Source organism: Aquarana catesbeiana, linkage group LG04 (genome assembly GCF_042186555.1).
Source record: "Aquarana catesbeiana isolate 2022-GZ linkage group LG04, ASM4218655v1, whole genome shotgun sequence".
Lineage (NCBI taxonomy): Eukaryota > Metazoa > Chordata > Amphibia > Anura > Ranidae > Aquarana > Aquarana catesbeiana.
In genome coordinates this window covers 210,534,336-210,554,120 of record NC_133327.1, presented here as the reverse complement: position 1 = coordinate 210,554,120, position 19,785 = coordinate 210,534,336, and the positions used below count along the sequence as shown (strand labels likewise).

The 19,785-nt window shown below is 42.3% G+C and overlaps 1 protein-coding gene across 2 annotated transcripts in view; it reads left to right on the top strand.

Moving 5' to 3' along the window:
• Positions 1-19,785, top strand: part of SI (sucrase-isomaltase) — a 470,126-nt gene that overhangs the window by 334,028 nt on the left and 116,313 nt on the right. For both annotated transcript variants that reach the window (XM_073626133.1, XM_073626134.1), the window contains exons 49-50: positions 3,771-3,925; positions 11,882-12,050. In XM_073626133.1, coding sequence (XP_073482234.1) covers positions 3,771-3,925; positions 11,882-12,050 — 324 coding nt within the window. The remainder of the gene's footprint in view (positions 1-3,770; positions 3,926-11,881; positions 12,051-19,785) is intronic.

Genomic DNA, 19,785 nt, shown 5'->3' with positions numbered 1-19,785 from the left:
AAAGCTCAAACACACATGCCTTTCACTGCCGCCTCAGTTTCATTGAACAGTGAATGAATGGGAAGTGCTCTGTGCCAAACAGCTTCCTGTTCATTCACAAACTGAAGCATATTAAACACAGTTTAAAGGATCACTAAAGCTATTTTTTTTTTAATAACAAACATGTTATACTTACCTCCACTATGCAGCTCGTTTTGCACAGAGTGGCCCTGAACCTGGTCTTCTGGGGTCCCTCGGTGGCTGTTGCGGCTTCCCCTCGCAAGGACTCAACACTTTCATGTGAGCTCCCTCGCATGGTGTTGAGTGCTTGCGGGCGCGCTCCCGTGATACAGCCGGCGGCCATAGCCGCTCACTGTATCACGCGGCCCCACCCCCCGGCGCGATGCGTCATTGGATGTGATTGACAGCAGCGCGAGCCCATGGCTGCGCTGCTTTCAATCCATCGACTCTAGCCAATCCAGTGGCCAGGCTGAGCGGCGAAGAGGATGTCGGGAGCGAGCACGGGACTTTCTAGGGGTCAGGTAAGTAAAACGGGGGGAAGAAAGAAAAAGAGGACGCACCAGCCATGTGCATTATATTTTGTATAAGTATTTATTGAATAAATGATAAAAATAAATTACTCACAAGCAGTAGTAGAGTAAGGCGCAACGTAGAAATGCACCAACTAGCAGCATATGGTTCTATGATGAGCGAAGCCTTCCATGGGTCATGGAGGAACACACAAGCATCACTACCAGCTGATGCATTTCGAAGGGAGCGTCCCTTCTTCATCAGAGCTCAGCAGTGATCACTCCTTCAGCAGTCCCTGTATATATAGTGCCTGAGAGCACAATCAGTGAATCAGGGAGGGCGCATGGGGCCCCACCCCCTCAAAATGCCCCTCCCTCTCACGCCCCTCAATCATATGGGCAAAAAGTAAATAAATAAATAAATGACTAGAAACGAATAAATATCAAATAAGTAAATAACTATTACTAATAATAATAATACAGGGCTGCCCATGATGGAAGCACAGCAAGCATTTAGTAATAGGTCATGGCATACAGCGCTCATAAGGTGCAAAGATGACATGAAGTATGTGAACTTAGCAGGCAGGGGGACACCTCACCCTATGAACAAATGATCGTATCAGAACAAATGTGTGAACCTTCAAAGGCCTCACCGATTCCCATACATGTGGGCCGCCGCACCATCAAACAAGAAGTCCGCCAATCATTTCCGGGTAGTACTCCCGTCCTGGAACGCACGCTGATGCGTTTGCGCTCCAGGGCGGAGGAAGAGGAGGAGTATGCATCACTTCCTCCGCGTCATTCGTCGCCCGTCAGTGACGTAGGTGGCAAAGGACTGCTCGGACTGCTCAGCGCCATATTGCTGGAGGCAGACTTCGGGAGGTCAAGGCTAGCCACTCGATAGAGCCACCCAGCGTCAGCCCAAGCATACAGCTGCCTTCCAGCAACTCAAGCGGGCCAAAGAAGGACAGAAATAAGGGGGAGGGGGCCCCTGCAAAGTAATAAATAATGCTACAAAAATGGCAATAAATATCAAAATGAGGGGATGATTAAAAAGTGATGAGTAATTCTTAATAATAAGATTGATAAAAAATTGATAAAAAATTAATTTAATAATTACCATCTAAATGCCAGCATAACTATGGGGGGAACGGGGGGAAGCTAAACGGGGGGAAGCCTTGGCACTACACATAGTGATTAGGGTGTGCCCAGTCACACCTGGCACACCCCCTGTGCACGTCTATGGGTATTTTTAATGGATACAATAATAATAATAATAATTGGCACCTGTCAGTATTTTTTACCTGCAAGTTGATAAAGCATGTACTTTGAAAACCAACTAAGCCAATTTTGAAAACATCTTTAACCCCTTATCTACCAGTGACCATATCCAGGGCCCCCATAAAAATAAAAAAAAAGGGAAATCTCTGATACAAACCTTTTTTATTTTATTGTATTATTATTTAAAGATAGTCACAAACTGACATTTTCTAAAATCACTTTACTGTAAGAAAAATTTGAATCCTACATCTACAAGTTAGAATACAAAATCAATATATAACTGAATAATATAGTATGTATATCTCTGTAAAGTATTAATTGACTCTTAACTATTACTAGAACCTATTTTGCAAAAACAGAATGCTTTTCTTTCACTGTACCTTAATGCTTTCAAATGTTACATTGGAATGATTTACAATTTTCGTATGTTCACTCAATAAAAATTTATGAAAAAAAAAAAAAAAAATTGTACAAGAAAAAAGTGTAAAAAAAGATAGAAACATAAATGTCTGATCAGGATAACATGCTTTCGTAAGTGAACACAATGTAATTTAAAGTTTTATTGATCGCAAACCTGTTATAGAAGTGGCTGTTGTGCTAATTTGTGTCCTGTTCATATTTTTCTGTAATGCTAACTATTTATGCAGCTACTTTTTTCCTCCTGCACACATAGCAGTGTAGCAAAGGAATGGGAATAAAGCTCTCCTAAAGTATAATGCATATGTTCACTTTCAGCTATACCCTCCTACTACATTGCATAAAAGTCACACTATTGTGATATTATTTTAATCAACAGACTTTGTTGATTAAGAAAAGAATGATGCATTTATTGGTATATATAGCCGCTAGCAATTAGTGCAGATATACAAAACACTAAAGTTACAGTAACAAAGAAGAATTGCAGCGCTTATCACAGTTATTGAAAACTCAAAACGCCTGAAGTGTTGTGATAGTGAGTCCAAATTAAAAATGTAAAAAAAAAAAAAATATTAAACATAAAGGAAGTTCAATGTAAGTCTTGTAAAAAAAGTGTAAAGTATTATATTCCAGGTGATCTCCCTTTTCAAGTAATCCAGTCACCCAGTGCAACCTCCATCAATGCCAGAAAAATGCACTCACCAAATGTAGTTGTTATCTAAGAATTATCTAAGATTATTATCTAAGAACAGCAAAAATCGCATGTAACAGGATCCAGGTCATCCTTAGCTCACATTATCCGCCTCTATCCAAACCAAGGGACCTTCTTTCAGAGTGTATCAGGGTATATGGATCGTGACCAAAAAACTTTCTTTTTCATAACTACTCAGCGCATCCCATCCGAAGCAATAAGTCACCAATAACAAAAAGAAAAAAATCTCATGCAGTATTTATCGGTAGTATAAAAAGCATTCAAACATAAAAACAATTGTGCCAAATGCACTTACATAAAAAGCAGCCAATTCAACCAGGGAAAATGGTGGCAGGACCTCAGGCAGAAAACTTCATACATAAATAGCAAGCTTGCACTTACATAGAGCGCCGCCAATCTGAAGCAAAGTGGCGGCCAGGACCTCCAGCATTACACAATAATAAATCTCAAGGTGGAGATTCCATCCATGTAAAAGCAGGCTGATTGTACCCAAGACAGTCCATCGATCGACTTGGGTACAACCAGCCTGTCGGGTTTTTAACATATGAGTACTGTTGGCGGCTATAGGCAATAGCAGTAATCATTGTGTTTTGGCAGCCAGGAAGGCTGCCTGCTCCCTGGCCTCCCCTCCCCCACTTCCTCCATTGGTAGAACACAATAGCTATGCGGGAGGCATTCCCCTATCAACACTGGCGATTTTCTTTCGTTCCACCCATGGTTGAACGAAACAGGACCCAAATCATCTTTAGGCTGCTTGACTTCTTGGCAAAGGTAATAAAACAATAGATAATTAGATGTCTAATCTCTTAAGTGTTTAAAGATGTTTATCTACTATCATTGAACTTTTACAGATATTTGATCCAAACAACAAAAGATACGAAGTTCCAGTTCCATTAAATATCCCAAGCAGTCCAACCAGTACACAGGAAGGAAGACTGTATGATGTAGACATCACCGACAATCCATTTGGAATTGTGATTAGAAGACGGAGCACTGGAACAGTCATGTAAGTATTTAATTATTACAAATTACACATTGTGGTTATTGTATAAAAAAGTAATGCCCTTACTTTAAATGTGTTTATTGCGTCTTTATTATTATAACTGTCTCATAAATGATTTGTATCCCCTCACCAAACTTTTCTTACTTTGATTTTTTTCACATCATTGGGTCAAAGGTTATCTTAACTTTGACAGTTGCTACCTGACTGCTTAAATACTGCTTTCAGAAGATGGGAGACTGATTCACTGAAGTATGAAGTGTGGAGAAGAGAAATTAAGTACAGTGATCCTGGACAAGTTTACTAAAGTAAAAAGCCCATGCTTTTAATACAGCACATTTTGCACTTTAGGAAGTCTGGCCCAGGATCAGTTCACTTCTTCCTATCTTTACTGCACTTTACATAAAAGTAAATTAGGCCCACTATGTGAGCTTAAGCAGTCGATTAACCACACTTCAGATGACCTCTGTCCCTCTGCTTGCGTTAGTATTCGCACCTCCCGCCATTCAACATTTACAGGTTCTTTTTACGTCTTCACATACTTGAATCTTATATTCTAACTTCCTTTTCCTAAGTATGCTACATAGGTTTCCTACCAGTACTTTGTAAAAGATGTCCCAAAAAAACACACCCTCCTCATATAAGGCCCTGTTTATGAAAGTGGAGTGACAAATGTACAAGGTGTGACAATTTAATTCCAGGAACACACCCATTTGCACTGCACACTCTGTCATGTTTTAACCTGCACTAGCCTGGGTCGCAGACCAGTTGACTCAGTCTTTACAGAGTAGTAAAAGAAATAACATGTGTCTGCATTGCCCTGTTGATGGAAAATGAGTGACAGGAATCTAAAGCAGCAGATTAACATCAAATTTTGCGTGAAAATTGGCAAAAGTGTGACTGAAACTTTAGCTCTGTTACAACAGGCTTATGCCCTGTACACACGGTCGGACATTGATCGGACATTCCGACAACAAAATCCATGGATTTTTTCCGATGGATGTTTATCTCAAACTTGTCTTGCATACACACGGTCACACAAAGTTGTTGGAAAATTTGATCGTTCTGAACGCGGTGACGTGAAAACACGTACGTTGGGACTATAAACAGGGCAGTAGCCAATAGCTTTGGTCTCTTAATTTATTCTGAGCATGCGTGGCACTTTGTGCGTTGGAATTGTGTACACACGATCGGAATTTCCGCCAACGGATTTTGTTGTCGGAAAATTTTATAGCCTGCTCTCAAACTTTGTGTGTCGGAGATTCCTATGGAAAATGTGTGATGGAGCCTACACACGGTCAGAATTTCCAAAAACAAGGTCCTATCACACATTTTCCATCGGAAAATCCTATCGTGTGTACAGGGCATTGTGGTTGACATTCCATAAAGAAAGTAAGAGTTTTTGAATGGCATAGGTGGTTTAAGGTGGGGTGGGAAGATGTCCATGCAAGAAGTGGGCAGCCTAAAACACAAAGAACAGATGCAAATGAGGACAGAATGCATACCCTCATACACTTATGATGGTGTGATCTGTTTTCTGGGAGACACTATAGCACCACCAGGCCTTGCAGTTTTTTTTTTTTTTAGGAGCACTTTACTTAAAAGTTTGCAGATTTATTTTTAATTTTTTCATTTACTTTAATTGTGTGGTATGGATGACCATTCCGAGGCTGTGTTTGACCTGCTTCACTTTTCATTTCCTTGGATGTAGAAGTTTCCTTTGAAATATGCTGTTATTGCAGGTAAAGTAGGTCAAATGCAGCTCGTTTTGTGTTTAGATGCATGCATTTAAGCAGCAATGCACTCGAATGCAATTTTTTTTTTCTGGACAGCTTGGCATGCGTGTAACTGTAAAGAAAAATAAATAAATGCATATAAAATAAAAAGGGCCAATCACAGAGGCTTTTTACCATGTGACAGTAATAAGGAGAGCTGGCAAAACTGTAGTGGACCTGGTGTATGGATTGAGTTGTCCCTGCAGAGAGCTCTGTTACCTTTGTTCTTTTACCACGTCACCAGTAGGGGGGCTGAAATTAATCCCTGCATCGCGATTCGGGTGTCCCCCGAAGCGGCATCGATGCATATGACTGGGAAAATCGATTGCCATGTGACGTCATCCCAACGACTTGCCCCGCCCCTCCCGGGAGAGCACTCCGAGCATATTGTTAAAATAACTGTGTTTTAATAAATCTCATGTTACAATCAATTAAGTGCCCCGCTGTATGTGCTTTTTAAAAAATATGGAGCTTCATACCTCATTTCTCATTGTGTGTGTGTACAATACATGCCCCTCATGTGACTGCCCAGCCCACCTCTCTCCTCTCACTTCTTTCCTGACGTCAGCAGGGAATTCTCAGCCCGCCTCTCTTCTGATCTGATAGCTACAGTCAGCAGGCGGGGCTGAGAATTCCCTGAGACATGAGAGGCGAGAGGCGGGCTGGGCAGGCACATGAGCGACATGTATTGTACACACAATGAGAAATAAGGTATGAAGCTCCATATTTTTTAAAAAGCACATACAGCGGGGAACTTAATTGATTGCAACACAGGATTTTATTAAAACACAGTATTTTAAGTAGAGTACAAATGTGTTTGTACTCTACTTACACTTCGTACACGCTCCATGCTGACAGTTCCCTGGCTTCCCCGTATGCACATTCCATCGTGTTAACTCCTAGGTTGCAGGAAGGTGCAAATGGGGAAGCCAGGGAACTGTCAGCACAGAGACAGTACAGGGAACTTCACAGGGCTGTTTGTCAGCTGTGGTTTCTATCCCTGCTGATAGCAGCAGTGTGTGTGAATGCCTGTACCCTGTAGTGCACTGGATTAGTGCACTTTTTAAAGGAGTGAGGTTATTTTTAATTCAAAGCGGAGTTCCAGCCAATTATTTGTTTATTAGAAGTCAGCAGCTACAAAAAAGTGTATCTTCTGACTTTTAATAAAAAGACACTCACCTGTCCCACAATCCAGCGATGTGGCCACCCAAACCCTCCCTTCTCTCCCCTGCCTGTCTACAGCGCTGGCACTACTACTGTGGGCATCCGGCTGTGACAGCTTGCAGCTTCACAGCCAGGTGCGCATGTCTCACTGTGCTGTCCTGCATAGCCGGGCAATCTTTTGGGACCTGTGATGTGTCCCAGAAGTTTGCAGGGAGAAAGGGCCGCCTAGGCGGCCCAAGCAGAGGTGGGAGCTTGTCAGTAATTGTGATGCATCGTGATGCATTGTGGAATCGAATTGTATCAAATGGTTGACCAGATAATCGTAATTGAATCGAATCGTGACACCAGTGAAGATGCGCACCTCTAGTGACCAGCTGTGTCCACTCACAACTGATCACAATGTAAACACAAACCGGTTATTGGCATCCCTTTCCTCATGCTGACAGGGTGAGGAGAGGAGAGAAGAGTCAATGACTGTCTTGTGTAAAAGGGACATCTACATTGATAATCAGGGCACTGATTATCAATGTTGTGATTATTAGTGCAGTCCCAACAGTGCCCACCAGTGCTGCCAAACAGTGCCTACCAGTGATGCCAATCATTGCTGCCAGTCAGTGCCTATCAGTGCCTCCTCATAAGTGTCACCTATCAGCTGTGTCCACTCACAACTGATCACAATGTAAACACAAACCGGTTATCGGCATCCCTTTCCTCTTGCTGACAGGGTGAGGAGAGGAGAGAAGAGCCAATAACTGCCTTGTGTAAAAGAGACATCTACATTGATAATCAGGGCACTGATTATCAATGTTGTGATTATTAGTGCAGTCCCAACAGTGCCCACCAGTGCTGCCAAACAGTGTCTACCAGTGATGCCAATCATTGTCAATCATCGTCAGTACCACCTACCAGTGCCCATTAGTGCTGCCTTCCAGTGCCCATCAGAATGCTAATTTGTAGTCCTGTGAGCCTCCAGGTGATTGACCAGATCTGGTCTCCAAAATAGTGTATCTTTGCAAATGATCAGCTGCTAACGTTACGTATGTCTCATAAAGATTGCAAAATAGTTAAACCAAATAGTACACACTCTGCGCTTATCAAAATAAAAATGTAAGAAATTTCTACTAAAATATTAATAAAGTGATATTGTGCTTAACATACAAAATATACAAAATCTATTAATACTATACATTAATCTGCAATAAACTTCAATGAATGAATAAATAGGTAAAAGTGCTCCAATCAGCCTGTGTGTTGCAAATATTCCACAAAGCTTGTGCAATTTTCAAACATTAATAGATAATTCAAACAAACATCTATGCGATTTAGTTTTGCATCCATGCAATGTTCAAGCAATAAAAAATTAAAAATACAAAAAAACGCATCCATGCGATTTGGAGCTGCATCCATGTGATTCTCTACAATTCAGTGCTGTGTTGCTGTGCAATGATCAAATTAATAGTCCACAGATCTTCCACAATCCATTCATGTGTTATTGTGAACACAAACTAAAGTGCTGTGTGCTCATACAAGTGCTCCCCCCCAGGTGATAGCCCCTCACCTTAGGGCGTGTGACCTTGCAATTAAGCTTGGTCAGAATGCGCCTTAGAACCTCTCTGGGTTCGATGTTATATGCAGGGTCCTGGATAGATTTGCACTGGTGCCTCTGTTCCTCACAGCAGTCCCGTTTGCACCTCAATATATCAACACAAAAAGGACTTCATGGTGCAGTATGTATCAAATTTATTAAAATCATAAACAAATCCCGCAATGGGTACTCACAGTAACAAGGCGCTTAACCTCCCTGGCGGTATGATTATTTCGGATTTTAGGTGCTGAAAGCGGTACCATTATTTTGCATGGAAATTTGGCGTTTTATATTGTAGGTCTGTAAATCTTAACAATAACACACTTAAATCTGTCCAAACCAGAGTCTAGTAGATATCCCGGGTATGATAAAGTTTGAAACACAAAAACATAAATTATAATATAATAAATAAAAATAAATAATTAAAAAAAAAAAAAAATAGTAATAAAATAAATTTCCCCACAATTCACTATCGCTCAATTCTGCAAGTGTTCTAATTTACTATCGCTGTTTTCTAGCTGGTCTAAAGCCACTTTTGACGTAAAGGGACACTTTTTGGTTGCTATGGACAATCTCCAGTTTCCAGGCAGAAAGAACAGTATATATAACATAAAACTGCATGCAGGGCATGGGCCAAAGCACTGGGGACAAAAGGGATGTGAAATCATTTCATACAGTCTGTAATCTGTAAGATTACAGTACTGTATGTGTTATGATTTTTACTTTTTTTTTAATTTGCCGCCAGGCTCCGCCCCCGTGCGTCGCGCCGCTCGCAGGGAATGGAGCCTGGCACGGAGAGGCTTCGGAGGAGGACGGAGCCCTCGGACACTGCGGGGGACATCGCAGGATCCCGGGGACAAGGTAAGTAACGCCGCCCCAGGATCCTGCAATGCGATCCCGAGTGTGGCTCGGGGTTACCGCTAATGGTACTGAATTTTAACCCCGAGCCACACTTGGGAAAACCGCCAGGGAGGCTACGGGCACCACACTAAAACAGCAGAAACATAGGGGGTGCCGATCCAATCATCCCACGTCCGCCCTGAGCAGCCCAATGTAGTCTACATTGGGATTAAATTTGGTACATAATGCACCATGAAATCCTTTTTGTGTTGATATATTGAGGTACAAACGGGACTGCTGTGAGGAACAGAGGCACCAGTGCAAATCTATCCAGGACCCTGCATATAACGTCGAACCCATAGAGGTTCTAAGGCGCATTCGGACCAAGCTTAATTGCAAGGTCACACGCCCTAAGGTGAGGGGCTATTACCTGGGGGGGAGCACTTGTATGAGCACACAGCACTTTAGTTTGTGTTCACAATAACACATGAATGGATTGTGGAAGATCTGTGGACTGTTAATTTGATCATTGCACAGCAACACAGCGCTGAATTGCATAGAATCACATGGATGCAGCACCAAATCGCATGGATGCTTTTTTATATTTTTTAATTTTTTATTGTTTGAACATTGTACTAACACCATATTGCATAGATGCAGCACTGAAATGCATGGATGCAACACTAAATTGGACTGTTAATTTGATTATTGCACAGCAACACAGCACTGAATTGCATAGAATCACATGGATGTAGCACCAAATCGCATGGATGCGTTCTTTTGTATTTTTTAACTTTCTATTGTTTGAATATTGCACTAACACCATATTGCATAGATGCAGCACTGAAATGCATGGATGCAAAACTAAATCGCATGGATGTTTGTTTTTAATTATCTATTAATGTTTGAAAATTGCACAAGCTTTGTGGAATATTTGCAACACACAGGCTGATTGGAGCACTTTTACCTATTTATTCATTCATTGAAGTTTATTGCACATTAATGTATAGTATTAATAGATTTTGTATATTTTGTATGGTAAACACAATATCACTTTATTAATATTTTAGTAGAAGTTTCTTACATTTGTATTTTGATAAGCGCAGCGTGTGTGCTATTTGGTTTACCAGTGCCCATCAGTGACACCTATCAGTGCCACCTATCAGTACAGCCACATCAGTGCCCACCAGTGCTGCCTCATCAGTGCCCATCAGTTCAGGCTATCAGTGCCCATCAGTGCAGCATCATCAGTGCACATCAGTGAAGGAGAAAAATTACCTGATTTTATAACAAAACTTTTTTTTCAAAATTTTGATTTTCTACTTTTTCGATTATTTAACAAAAAAAAACCCAAAAAACCCAGTGGTAATTAACCCTACTAGGGGAATTCCCGAGTGTGGCTCGGGGTTAAATTTGAGTACCATTAGCGGTAACACCGAGTTACACTCGGATTGCATTGCAGAATTCTGGTACAGCATACTTACCTTGTCACCAAGATCCTGCGATGTCCCCCCCGTGTCCTCCGCCTGATCATCCGCCCGATGCTCTGTGTCCCGGGCTCCGTTCCCTGTGAGGGTCACGACGCATGGGGGTGGAGCCCGGCGGCAAATTCAAAAAGTTCAAAAAACATAACACATACAGTACACTGTAATCTTACAGATTACATTACTGTATCAAATCATTTCACCTCCCTTTTGTCCCTAGTGCTTTGTCCAGTGCCCTGCATGCACTTTTATATTATATATACTGTTCTTTCTGCCTGGAAACTTGAGATTGTCCATGGCAACCAAAAAGTGTCCCTTTACGTCAAAAGTGGTTTTAGACCAGCTAGAAAACAGCCATAGTAAATTAGAACATTTGCAGAATTGAGCAATAGTGAATTGTGGGGAAATTTATTTTATTATTAATATATTATTATTTTTTATAATTATTTATAGTTATTTATTATATTATCATTTATGATTTTGTGTTTCAAACTTTATCATACCCAGGATGTCTACTAGATGCTTGTTTGGACAGATTTAAATGTATTATTACTAAGAATTAGGGATGGGCTGGCTGTTCGAGTCGAACACGAGTTTGACTCGAACATTGGCTGTTCGCCGAATAATGAACAATTTGGGATGCGGCCGCTGGGCACGCGCACCGGCTTCTGAGTGACACCCTAGACGGCTGGGAAGCCCAGGACGTCATATGACGCCCACCCAGGATGGGAGATACCTCCTGCGGATGTCATTTTACTATGGGCGGGTAGGGAAGTGGTTAATCTTAGACATGCATTATGTATCAAAGTAAAATGTAATTGGTAATTTTAACTTGGCCAAGATGCCATTTTTAATGCTTTAAAGTGGACTCCAAGTCTTGATTCCCATTACTGACAGTACTTGTTGTCATCAATATTGTAATGATAGATATGTAAGCAAGCATTACATGCCTACATAATCTATTTCACAATTTTTTTTAAAGAACTGGTAACAATGCCCAGGGATCCCACTTTTGTATCAAACTAATAAAAAGAGTGTAAAAATACATAGCCCCATGAAACAGTTTATAGGAATACCATGTACATAATTTACAAATTACTTTTTTATTCTTTAGATGGAATTCTCAGCTCCCTGGATTCACCTTCTCAGACATGTTTATTCAAATTTCAAATCGCTTGCCATCTTCTTATATATATGGGCTTGGAGAAACAGAGCATGAGTCATTCAGAATTGACCTGAATTGGCACACCTGGGGATACTTTGCTAAAGACCAACCTCCTGCAGTAAGTACCATTAAACATCCAGCCTTAGTTTCACCCATAAAAAAATTACCCTTTATTATGTGTCTTATGTACTAACATGGCTTATATTGATGTGGAAATTCCACTTTACGCTACACGTAATCCATGTCTTCTGCGCTAATAAAGCACCCTTTCAGCCTTTTGGTATGTTGCATCTTAGTACACCCATTTCCCAAGTAAAACAGACATAACCATCATCCTCTAATCCTTAGCTCCACAGGCAGATTTGTTACTAGAGAGCCTGTGTTTTGTTTATCTAGAGTACTTAACAATAGAGCTTGATAACTTCACAATCGGCCAATCAAGAACAGGCATTCCTTCAAACAGGAGGAGTTATACAAATCTCAATCAATGAACAATGACTAGGTGAGTTTATGGGCGTGTCTGGGCAGGGGCAGTGTGTATGATTTCCCACCCCGTCTGTGCTCTTTAGCTACGGATAGAAACCACATGGCTGGCCTAAGAACTCATGAACACTGCCCCCGACCACAATGCACACAAAGACTCCTGTTTTTACCGTTAGCGTGAATCCTTATTCTGCATTGTTCAGAGAACAACGCATACCCGGATTATACTACCATTCCTGCTGATGGGAGATTATCTACAGGAACACGCCATAGCCCCTCCACATGCTGATTAGACACACAGAGCGACACAAGCGTACATTCCCCCATAACTGATAATGTCTTTGCAGAGTGAACACATAACCCCCCACGATCGTCTGTGCATTGCAGAGGGGCCCTTCACTGGTGGACATATCCCCACTCTGCAAACGCCTCTCTGCAACCTCAGGAAGCTTTCCACTACCAAACGGGTCTCAACTGGCGTCAGTCTGCTCTTTAGAGCAGGGGAACTAACACTGGGAGACACTGTGACAATACATATTAAATACATCTAAATAAAATTTCCACAACAATATTAACATTATTAACATTACAATTTGCTAAATGTTTAGCTGTTAGAAACTACCCAACACACTTTAATATTGCAGAAGAGTACAGTTTAAAGTGGTTCTAAAGGCAGAAGGTTTTTTATCTATTCTATGCATTAAGATAAAAAAAACCTTCTGGGTGCAGCAGCCCCCCTCGTCCCCCCTAATACTTACCTGAGCCCCATCTCGATCAAGCAGTGTGCACGAGTGCTTCAGCCTTCTTTGGCTCTCCTTACTGATACACTGAAACACAGCAGTGGCACCATTGGTTCCCGCTGCTGTCAATCAAAATCAGTTAGCCAATCCGGAGAGAGAGGGTGCAGGTGCTCAGTGACTGAATGGACACAGAGCAGTGGCTCGGCTCGGGTGCCCCTTTAGCAAGCTGATTGCTGTCTGGGCACTCGGCAGGAAGGGGGGCAAAAGAGCCGATGAGGGAACCAAGAACAGGAGGATCTGGGCTCCTATGTGCAAAACCACTGCACAGAGCAGGTTAGTATAACATGTTTGTTTTTTTTTAAAGAAAAAAAATTAGACGTTATTATCACTTTAAGTTCCATTTTCTTCAAAAGTCAAAAGAGTTGTTAAATTTGTTTTGATGCCAAGCAGACATTTCTCAGGTGACAGTAAAAGAGATGTCATCGGGAGATAATATTCCTGAAGGCTCAGGCTTTAAAATATGCCATTTATAGATGCTTTATATCAGTATTTGTGCAACATTTTTAGATTCAGCCTTCTCTTAAAGGCAGTATGATATTTTCTCATAGGTCACCAACAGTCATGGTCAGTAGGACACACAGGAATTTTCATCAAGAGGCCCATGTCAGCATGTCAGATTTCAAAACCCAATCCTACAGTTACAATATTGAATCATTATTTTATGTTCTGAACTGTAAAATAAAGCCATACTGTGACCAAATGTATGTAGGGGGTTTAGGATATGCTTTAACACATCCGTTACAGTGTATATATATTGAATTGAAGCATTACACCACAGTGTAATGGCTTGGAATAATAACTTAGTAAATCTATTTTGTCATAGTGGAGTTGATGACAGTAGGATAAGTCTATAACATCTCATTTTAAAATTGCAAATCAATATGACTGCAAGCTGATAGTCGCAGTCAGATTTATGATTTCCAGTCTTGCTGCAAATCATGTTAACATTAGCTGTTCCCTTTCCAGCAAAATGTCTTTATCATTTCCAACAATAATTTTCAATGAATACAAAATAATTTACTATACAGTTTGTAGGTAATATTAGTTACTTAGTTTGCTCTATTTGTTGAATTGGTTTCTAAAGCGTTCTTTTAGACAGCCAAAACCTATTGGGATTCAGTAAAGAAAATGGGTTTTAGCAACTACATAACTAAGGCTACTAGGATGCCCTATGACTGCTAACATTCCCCTGGATTATGGCACAGCCATGGGCCAGAAGCCACATAATTGTAGCTTACAGGTACACTCATGGCTGCTCCTCTTTTACATATACATAACAAGACTTAATTCTTAATTTTCAAATCAAAATTGGCAAGCTGAGCAGTTGCATTGTGGCAGCCCAAAAGTTAAAATCTTATTGTATAAAAGACCTATACATGTCCAGTGTAATAATACAGCACAAAAAGCAATGATCATATTTCAGAAAGGAAGGAGAGATGAGAGCGCTCTGGTGAGGCTGGGTATCCCGTTCTTAGTAGCAGTGGAGATATGGCACTTAAGGCAGCACTTTGTAGAGAAGAAGCAGCTCTGGAGGGTCATAAAGGAAAGAGAAAGGCGCCTCTAAGTGCAGTGGCTAACAGATTTATTACATGCACAATGGGATTAAAAACACTTACACGACAGCAAGAGGTCATAGGCATATAATGATTTGTCCTTATGCGGATCGCTGTGATCCTCATCTGTCTGGGGGAGAGAGAGAGAGCCATCCTGCAGCTGTCAGAGTTCCCCAGTGATGTGGATTGGCGATAAGGTGAAGATGCGATGAGGTGGCCCAAGTTCTGGAACCAAGCTGGAATACATGCTGCCGATGTGACATCAGGTGAAGGTGGTGGGCAGTATCGCTGGATGGTTCTCATTGGATGTGAGTTTGTTATACACTTCAATCCCTCATGATGATGGATTACAGGCAGTTGAATATTTTCTCTCCGAGGCAGATCACATGCATCCTACGCAATCTGAATTCATCTGCCAGTGCACGCGGTTTGCCTTGGAGAGAAATTACTTTTTATTCTACGGCCAATTCTATAGACAGATTTCAGGCACTGCAATGGGTGCACATTTTGCACCATTCTATGCCAGTTTGTTTATGGGGTTCTGGGAGATGTTTTATATCTGGTCCCAGAATCCCTTTGCTAGGCATCTGGTCTATTACGGGAGGTACATCAACGATTTTCTCATCTTATGGGATGGTTCCCTTGATGCTGTTGGTGAATTTGTTTCATACTCCAACTCCAACCAATTTGGCATCAAGTTCACTCATGTGGTGGATGCCAAATCCTTTGTTTTTCTTTACCTCGAATTGGCCTGGGACTTGGATGGTAATACTACATCCAAAACCCACTCTAAGGAGACAGCTGGCAATTCATACCTCCATCGAGAGAGTTGGAAGGAAAATATACCATACAGCCAGTTCTGTCGCTTGCGCAGAAATTGTACCAATACAACTGATTATGACGATCAAGCTGTCATACTTACCAGAAAATTTCAAGAAAAAAGGTATGACCCTTTACATATCCAGAAGGCAGTGGATCAGTATAGAGATGGTATCACCAATAGGGAAAATTAAATATCTGATAAGGAACATCATGGAGCTCTGTTTATGACTAGATATAATGACCAACATTGGGCAATTAAGAAAGCAGTCCAAAAACATTGGCCTGTATTGGGACAAGACAAAGTGCTGGGTAGAGTCCTTCCCCAAAGTAGTGTTCAGACGGGCCACTAATGTTAAAAGTCTCATTGCACCTAGCAGCATAAGAGAAAAACATGCTATTAGGCTAACAATATTCCTCAATTTTTTAATATTATAGGGTGCCACAAGTGTAAGCTGAGCAAATGTAAGGCATATACGTTTATTTCTCATGGCGAAAAAACCCTTACCAGCAGAGATGGACGTATTTTTCATATTAAACACTTCATTTGTTGTAGCACTCAATTTGTCGTGTACGGGTTGAGGTGCCATTGTGGTTTCTTGTATGTAGGTAGGACGGTGCGAGCCATGCGCACCCATTTTGGTGAGCACCGTAGATTTATAGAACAAAAAATAGACAAGCAAAGTCTCCCATGCCATTTTAAACATACACAAGGGAGTAGTACAGATGGCTTGGAACTTTTTGGTATAGAGTCCATATCAATGTCAATCTCAGAAGGTGAAAGGTTTACCCGTTTATGTAAGCAGGTGTCCTGGATATTTACTTTAAATAGTATGACACCTGAGGGGCTTAACAAGGAGTTGGAGATAGGTACCCTGATTTAAAAGTGTTATACAGGCTGGAGTCCGTAATGGCCGCTTGAATACAGAGCTCCGGCTACCCGAGGAGTAAAAGCAGCCTTCAACGGGGAATAATCGCCCTAATCCATGATGGGGAAATCCAACAGGAGTGTCTCGGCCTCCCGGACACCGAAAGAGCCGATTACACAGCTCAGCCGCAACATCCCGGAGATATTCCGGACACTTCGCTCCGGCGACCACGAGGCTGAACAGACACCACAGGCCTCAGGCCTCAGCCAGGAATCAGACTCTCAGATGGAAGACGAGATCACTCGAACTCGCCGCCCCAGCCCAGCAGTTAACCTGTCGGATCTGCAGCATGTCGCAATGGACATCACCAACAATATTACGGGCACTTTGAAAGCTGCGATTTTAGACCTCAAGATGGACATTCAGGCGGTGGCGGCCCGCATAACGGATGTGGAGCAGACTACGCAGCTCCATACAGCTGCCATCAGGCAAGTACAGCACACATATGATGCCCAACTTTCATATCTTTATGATTTACACCGCCAAGTCGAAGATCTCGACAATAGGGGCAGGAGACATAATATCCGAGTCAGGGGGGTACCGGAAAACTTGGAAGCAGGCTCACTACCCCAGGCTATCTGTGCCATCTTTAATGATTTATTAGACCGGCCACCAGATTCCCCAATTGAGATGGAGAGACTGCACCGAGCCCTCAGGCCGCCCCCTCGAGATAATCAGCCCCCGAGAGATGTTATCTGTTGTGTAGTGAACTTCCCGCTCAAGGAAGAAATCCTGAGAAAAGCTAGAGAAAGAGGCCATTTACACCACAATCGCACTGTAATTAAGCTCTTTCAGGACCTTTCCCCAACTACACTACAGAACAGGCGCGCCCTGCACCCCCTGCTGGGTCAACTTAGAGCGCGGAATATACAATATCGCTGGAAATTCCCGTTCTGCCTGTCCGCCACCGCTAGAGGCCGCACTGCCCTCTTAAGATCACCAGACGACCTTCAGGCTTTCTGTGAGCAGCTCGATCTACCAGCGATAGATCTTCTGGATTGGTGTGCGTTCCATTTCCCATCTGAGCCGTGGAAGCTGGTAACACACAACCCCTCACCCAAAGCACAGAGACATCGCTCTAGACGCAGGAGATCAGGACCCCCCTCTCCCGGAGCACTTTCCTCCCGACGGGACCTGGAATACCAAGCCAGGCGACAACCTGTGACCCCCCGCAGGAATCACCAGGAGGCCTGACAAAGCAATTTTCACTTCTTTTTGATATCCTGACACTATCTAAGTAGGTCTGTTTTCCTCAAAAGAGATTCATCTTCCTGTTTTGGCTCACAGTTTTCATCTTTTTATTTTATGGAATTTATGACTCATCTCCATTATACACGCTAAAACTGTGTATAACCTCATTTATGCAGAGAAGACCATGATTTTCAAGCATGCTCCCTTGCCCTTTAAAAATCTTGCATTATGACTCTAACCAAGGGTCTGCAAAATTCACCTGACCGGAACTCTCATAATTAAATCAAAAAACCCTTATAGACCCACGCGGAAAGAATACTGTCTGACCGGGCAGCGCGGAATCGAGACACCTTCATTAAACCAGACTCTTGAGACTACTGCATTACCTGCCACAACCTCCAAGTCTACAGCTGACATGCTCTCCTGCCTCCCCCAAGACAACTGAGGCTCCTTAGCACGTTAAGAAGCTAGCATATCTTACACCAGAGGCTCTTCCCATACACTGGGTCTTTCAACGACTGCATACTCATCAACATCTTGGGAGACACCTTTTTCCGTAAGATGCATAAATACACTGCTCTTAGATATCTGGGACTCGGTATATCTGTATTAGTAAAGTAACTGGTTTAACATTTTTCTCCCTAGGGACACCTTCGTCCTCCCCCCTATTCCTACCTACACCTTCACCCTTCCCTCCCTCATTTTTCCTTTCCCCCATTACCTCCCTCTCTCTTCACCCGACCCTCCTACCCCCTTTTTTCCCTTCTCCCACCCCTTCCCCTCCCTCCCTTTAACCCCAACCCTCTCTCCCGACCCTCTTCCCCCTCCTCCCTCCCCATTTTATACCTCCCTCCCTTCCTCATCCCCCGATCTCCAACCCCCTTTCATACGGATATATGCGCTAACTATCTCAGTATACCCTTAACATATGAATACGTATGATGACTGGAAGTCACCGAGGCAGACACATGCAGCTCCCTTTTTTTTCTCTATAATCACAACTATCCTCTATCTGCCATTCAATGTAGATGATAATGGCACTGAGACATACTAAATGAACAATACTCTAGGATATTACTTACTACCCTGACAATCATGAACAGGAAGCCGCACAGTATGCCTCGGGGGCTCATAGGGCTATAACCCTATAAAGTCATAGAGTTAATACGAATCATCAGTACAAAAGCTTGTATAATATAAATAAGAAGGTAACCCCCGAAAACCCCAGGAGATGGGGTGATCCCATATCCCATACCCCTATTATCACTGTCTAGTTTTAAGATGGGTAGTTACGGTTACATGACCCTATACACCTTCGAAGGGGGGGGGGGGATTAGAATGCACATGCATAACGATGTGAAACCCCCATAAAACCTAGATGGGGAGGCAAGTGAATGGATTTATGAGTCATGATATCTATGTTTATGTATAGCTTATGTTCTGAATCTCTCTCAGTTTTCAGTCTCCAGATATAAGACCTATATCTGTTCCCCACCGGCTCTCAGGATATTTACGTTATGTTGAGTTTACTGTTGACAGGATGCAATTGTCCCATTCTTACTTTCGTTCTTGCACTGTTCCCTCCTACACTACTATCTACTCACACTCCTCTCTATGGCCAAGGAGTTGAACCCCAGACACGCTCACCAACCCCCAGCAGCAGCACTAAGAGTTAGTCTGCTGACCAACCAGTTTTCTATTTTATAGGTGGATTGGTACCTCCGTTTCCACCTCTGGTATTTCTTTCCACCCTATACCTTATCTGCCCCCACTGATTCCCTATCCCTCTAACTTTTCTTACCCCTGGCGGGACTCCACACAAGCTCTACCCCAACACACTTCGCAGCTACTGGCTGGACCACCCCGACGTGAACTGACAATCTTTAGAGAAGATAAATAAACACCCGGGTCTTGATCTTTATTTCGAAATCCATTTATTTACAAAAAAAAAAAAAAAAAAGTAAAAGAAAATGCCTCACTATGCTCCTCTAGCGTTGAAGTGTGTTTCTCTCAACGCAAAAGGGCTTAATGTACCTGAAAAGCGCTCACAGATCCTGTCCTCCCTTACCAAGCAAAAG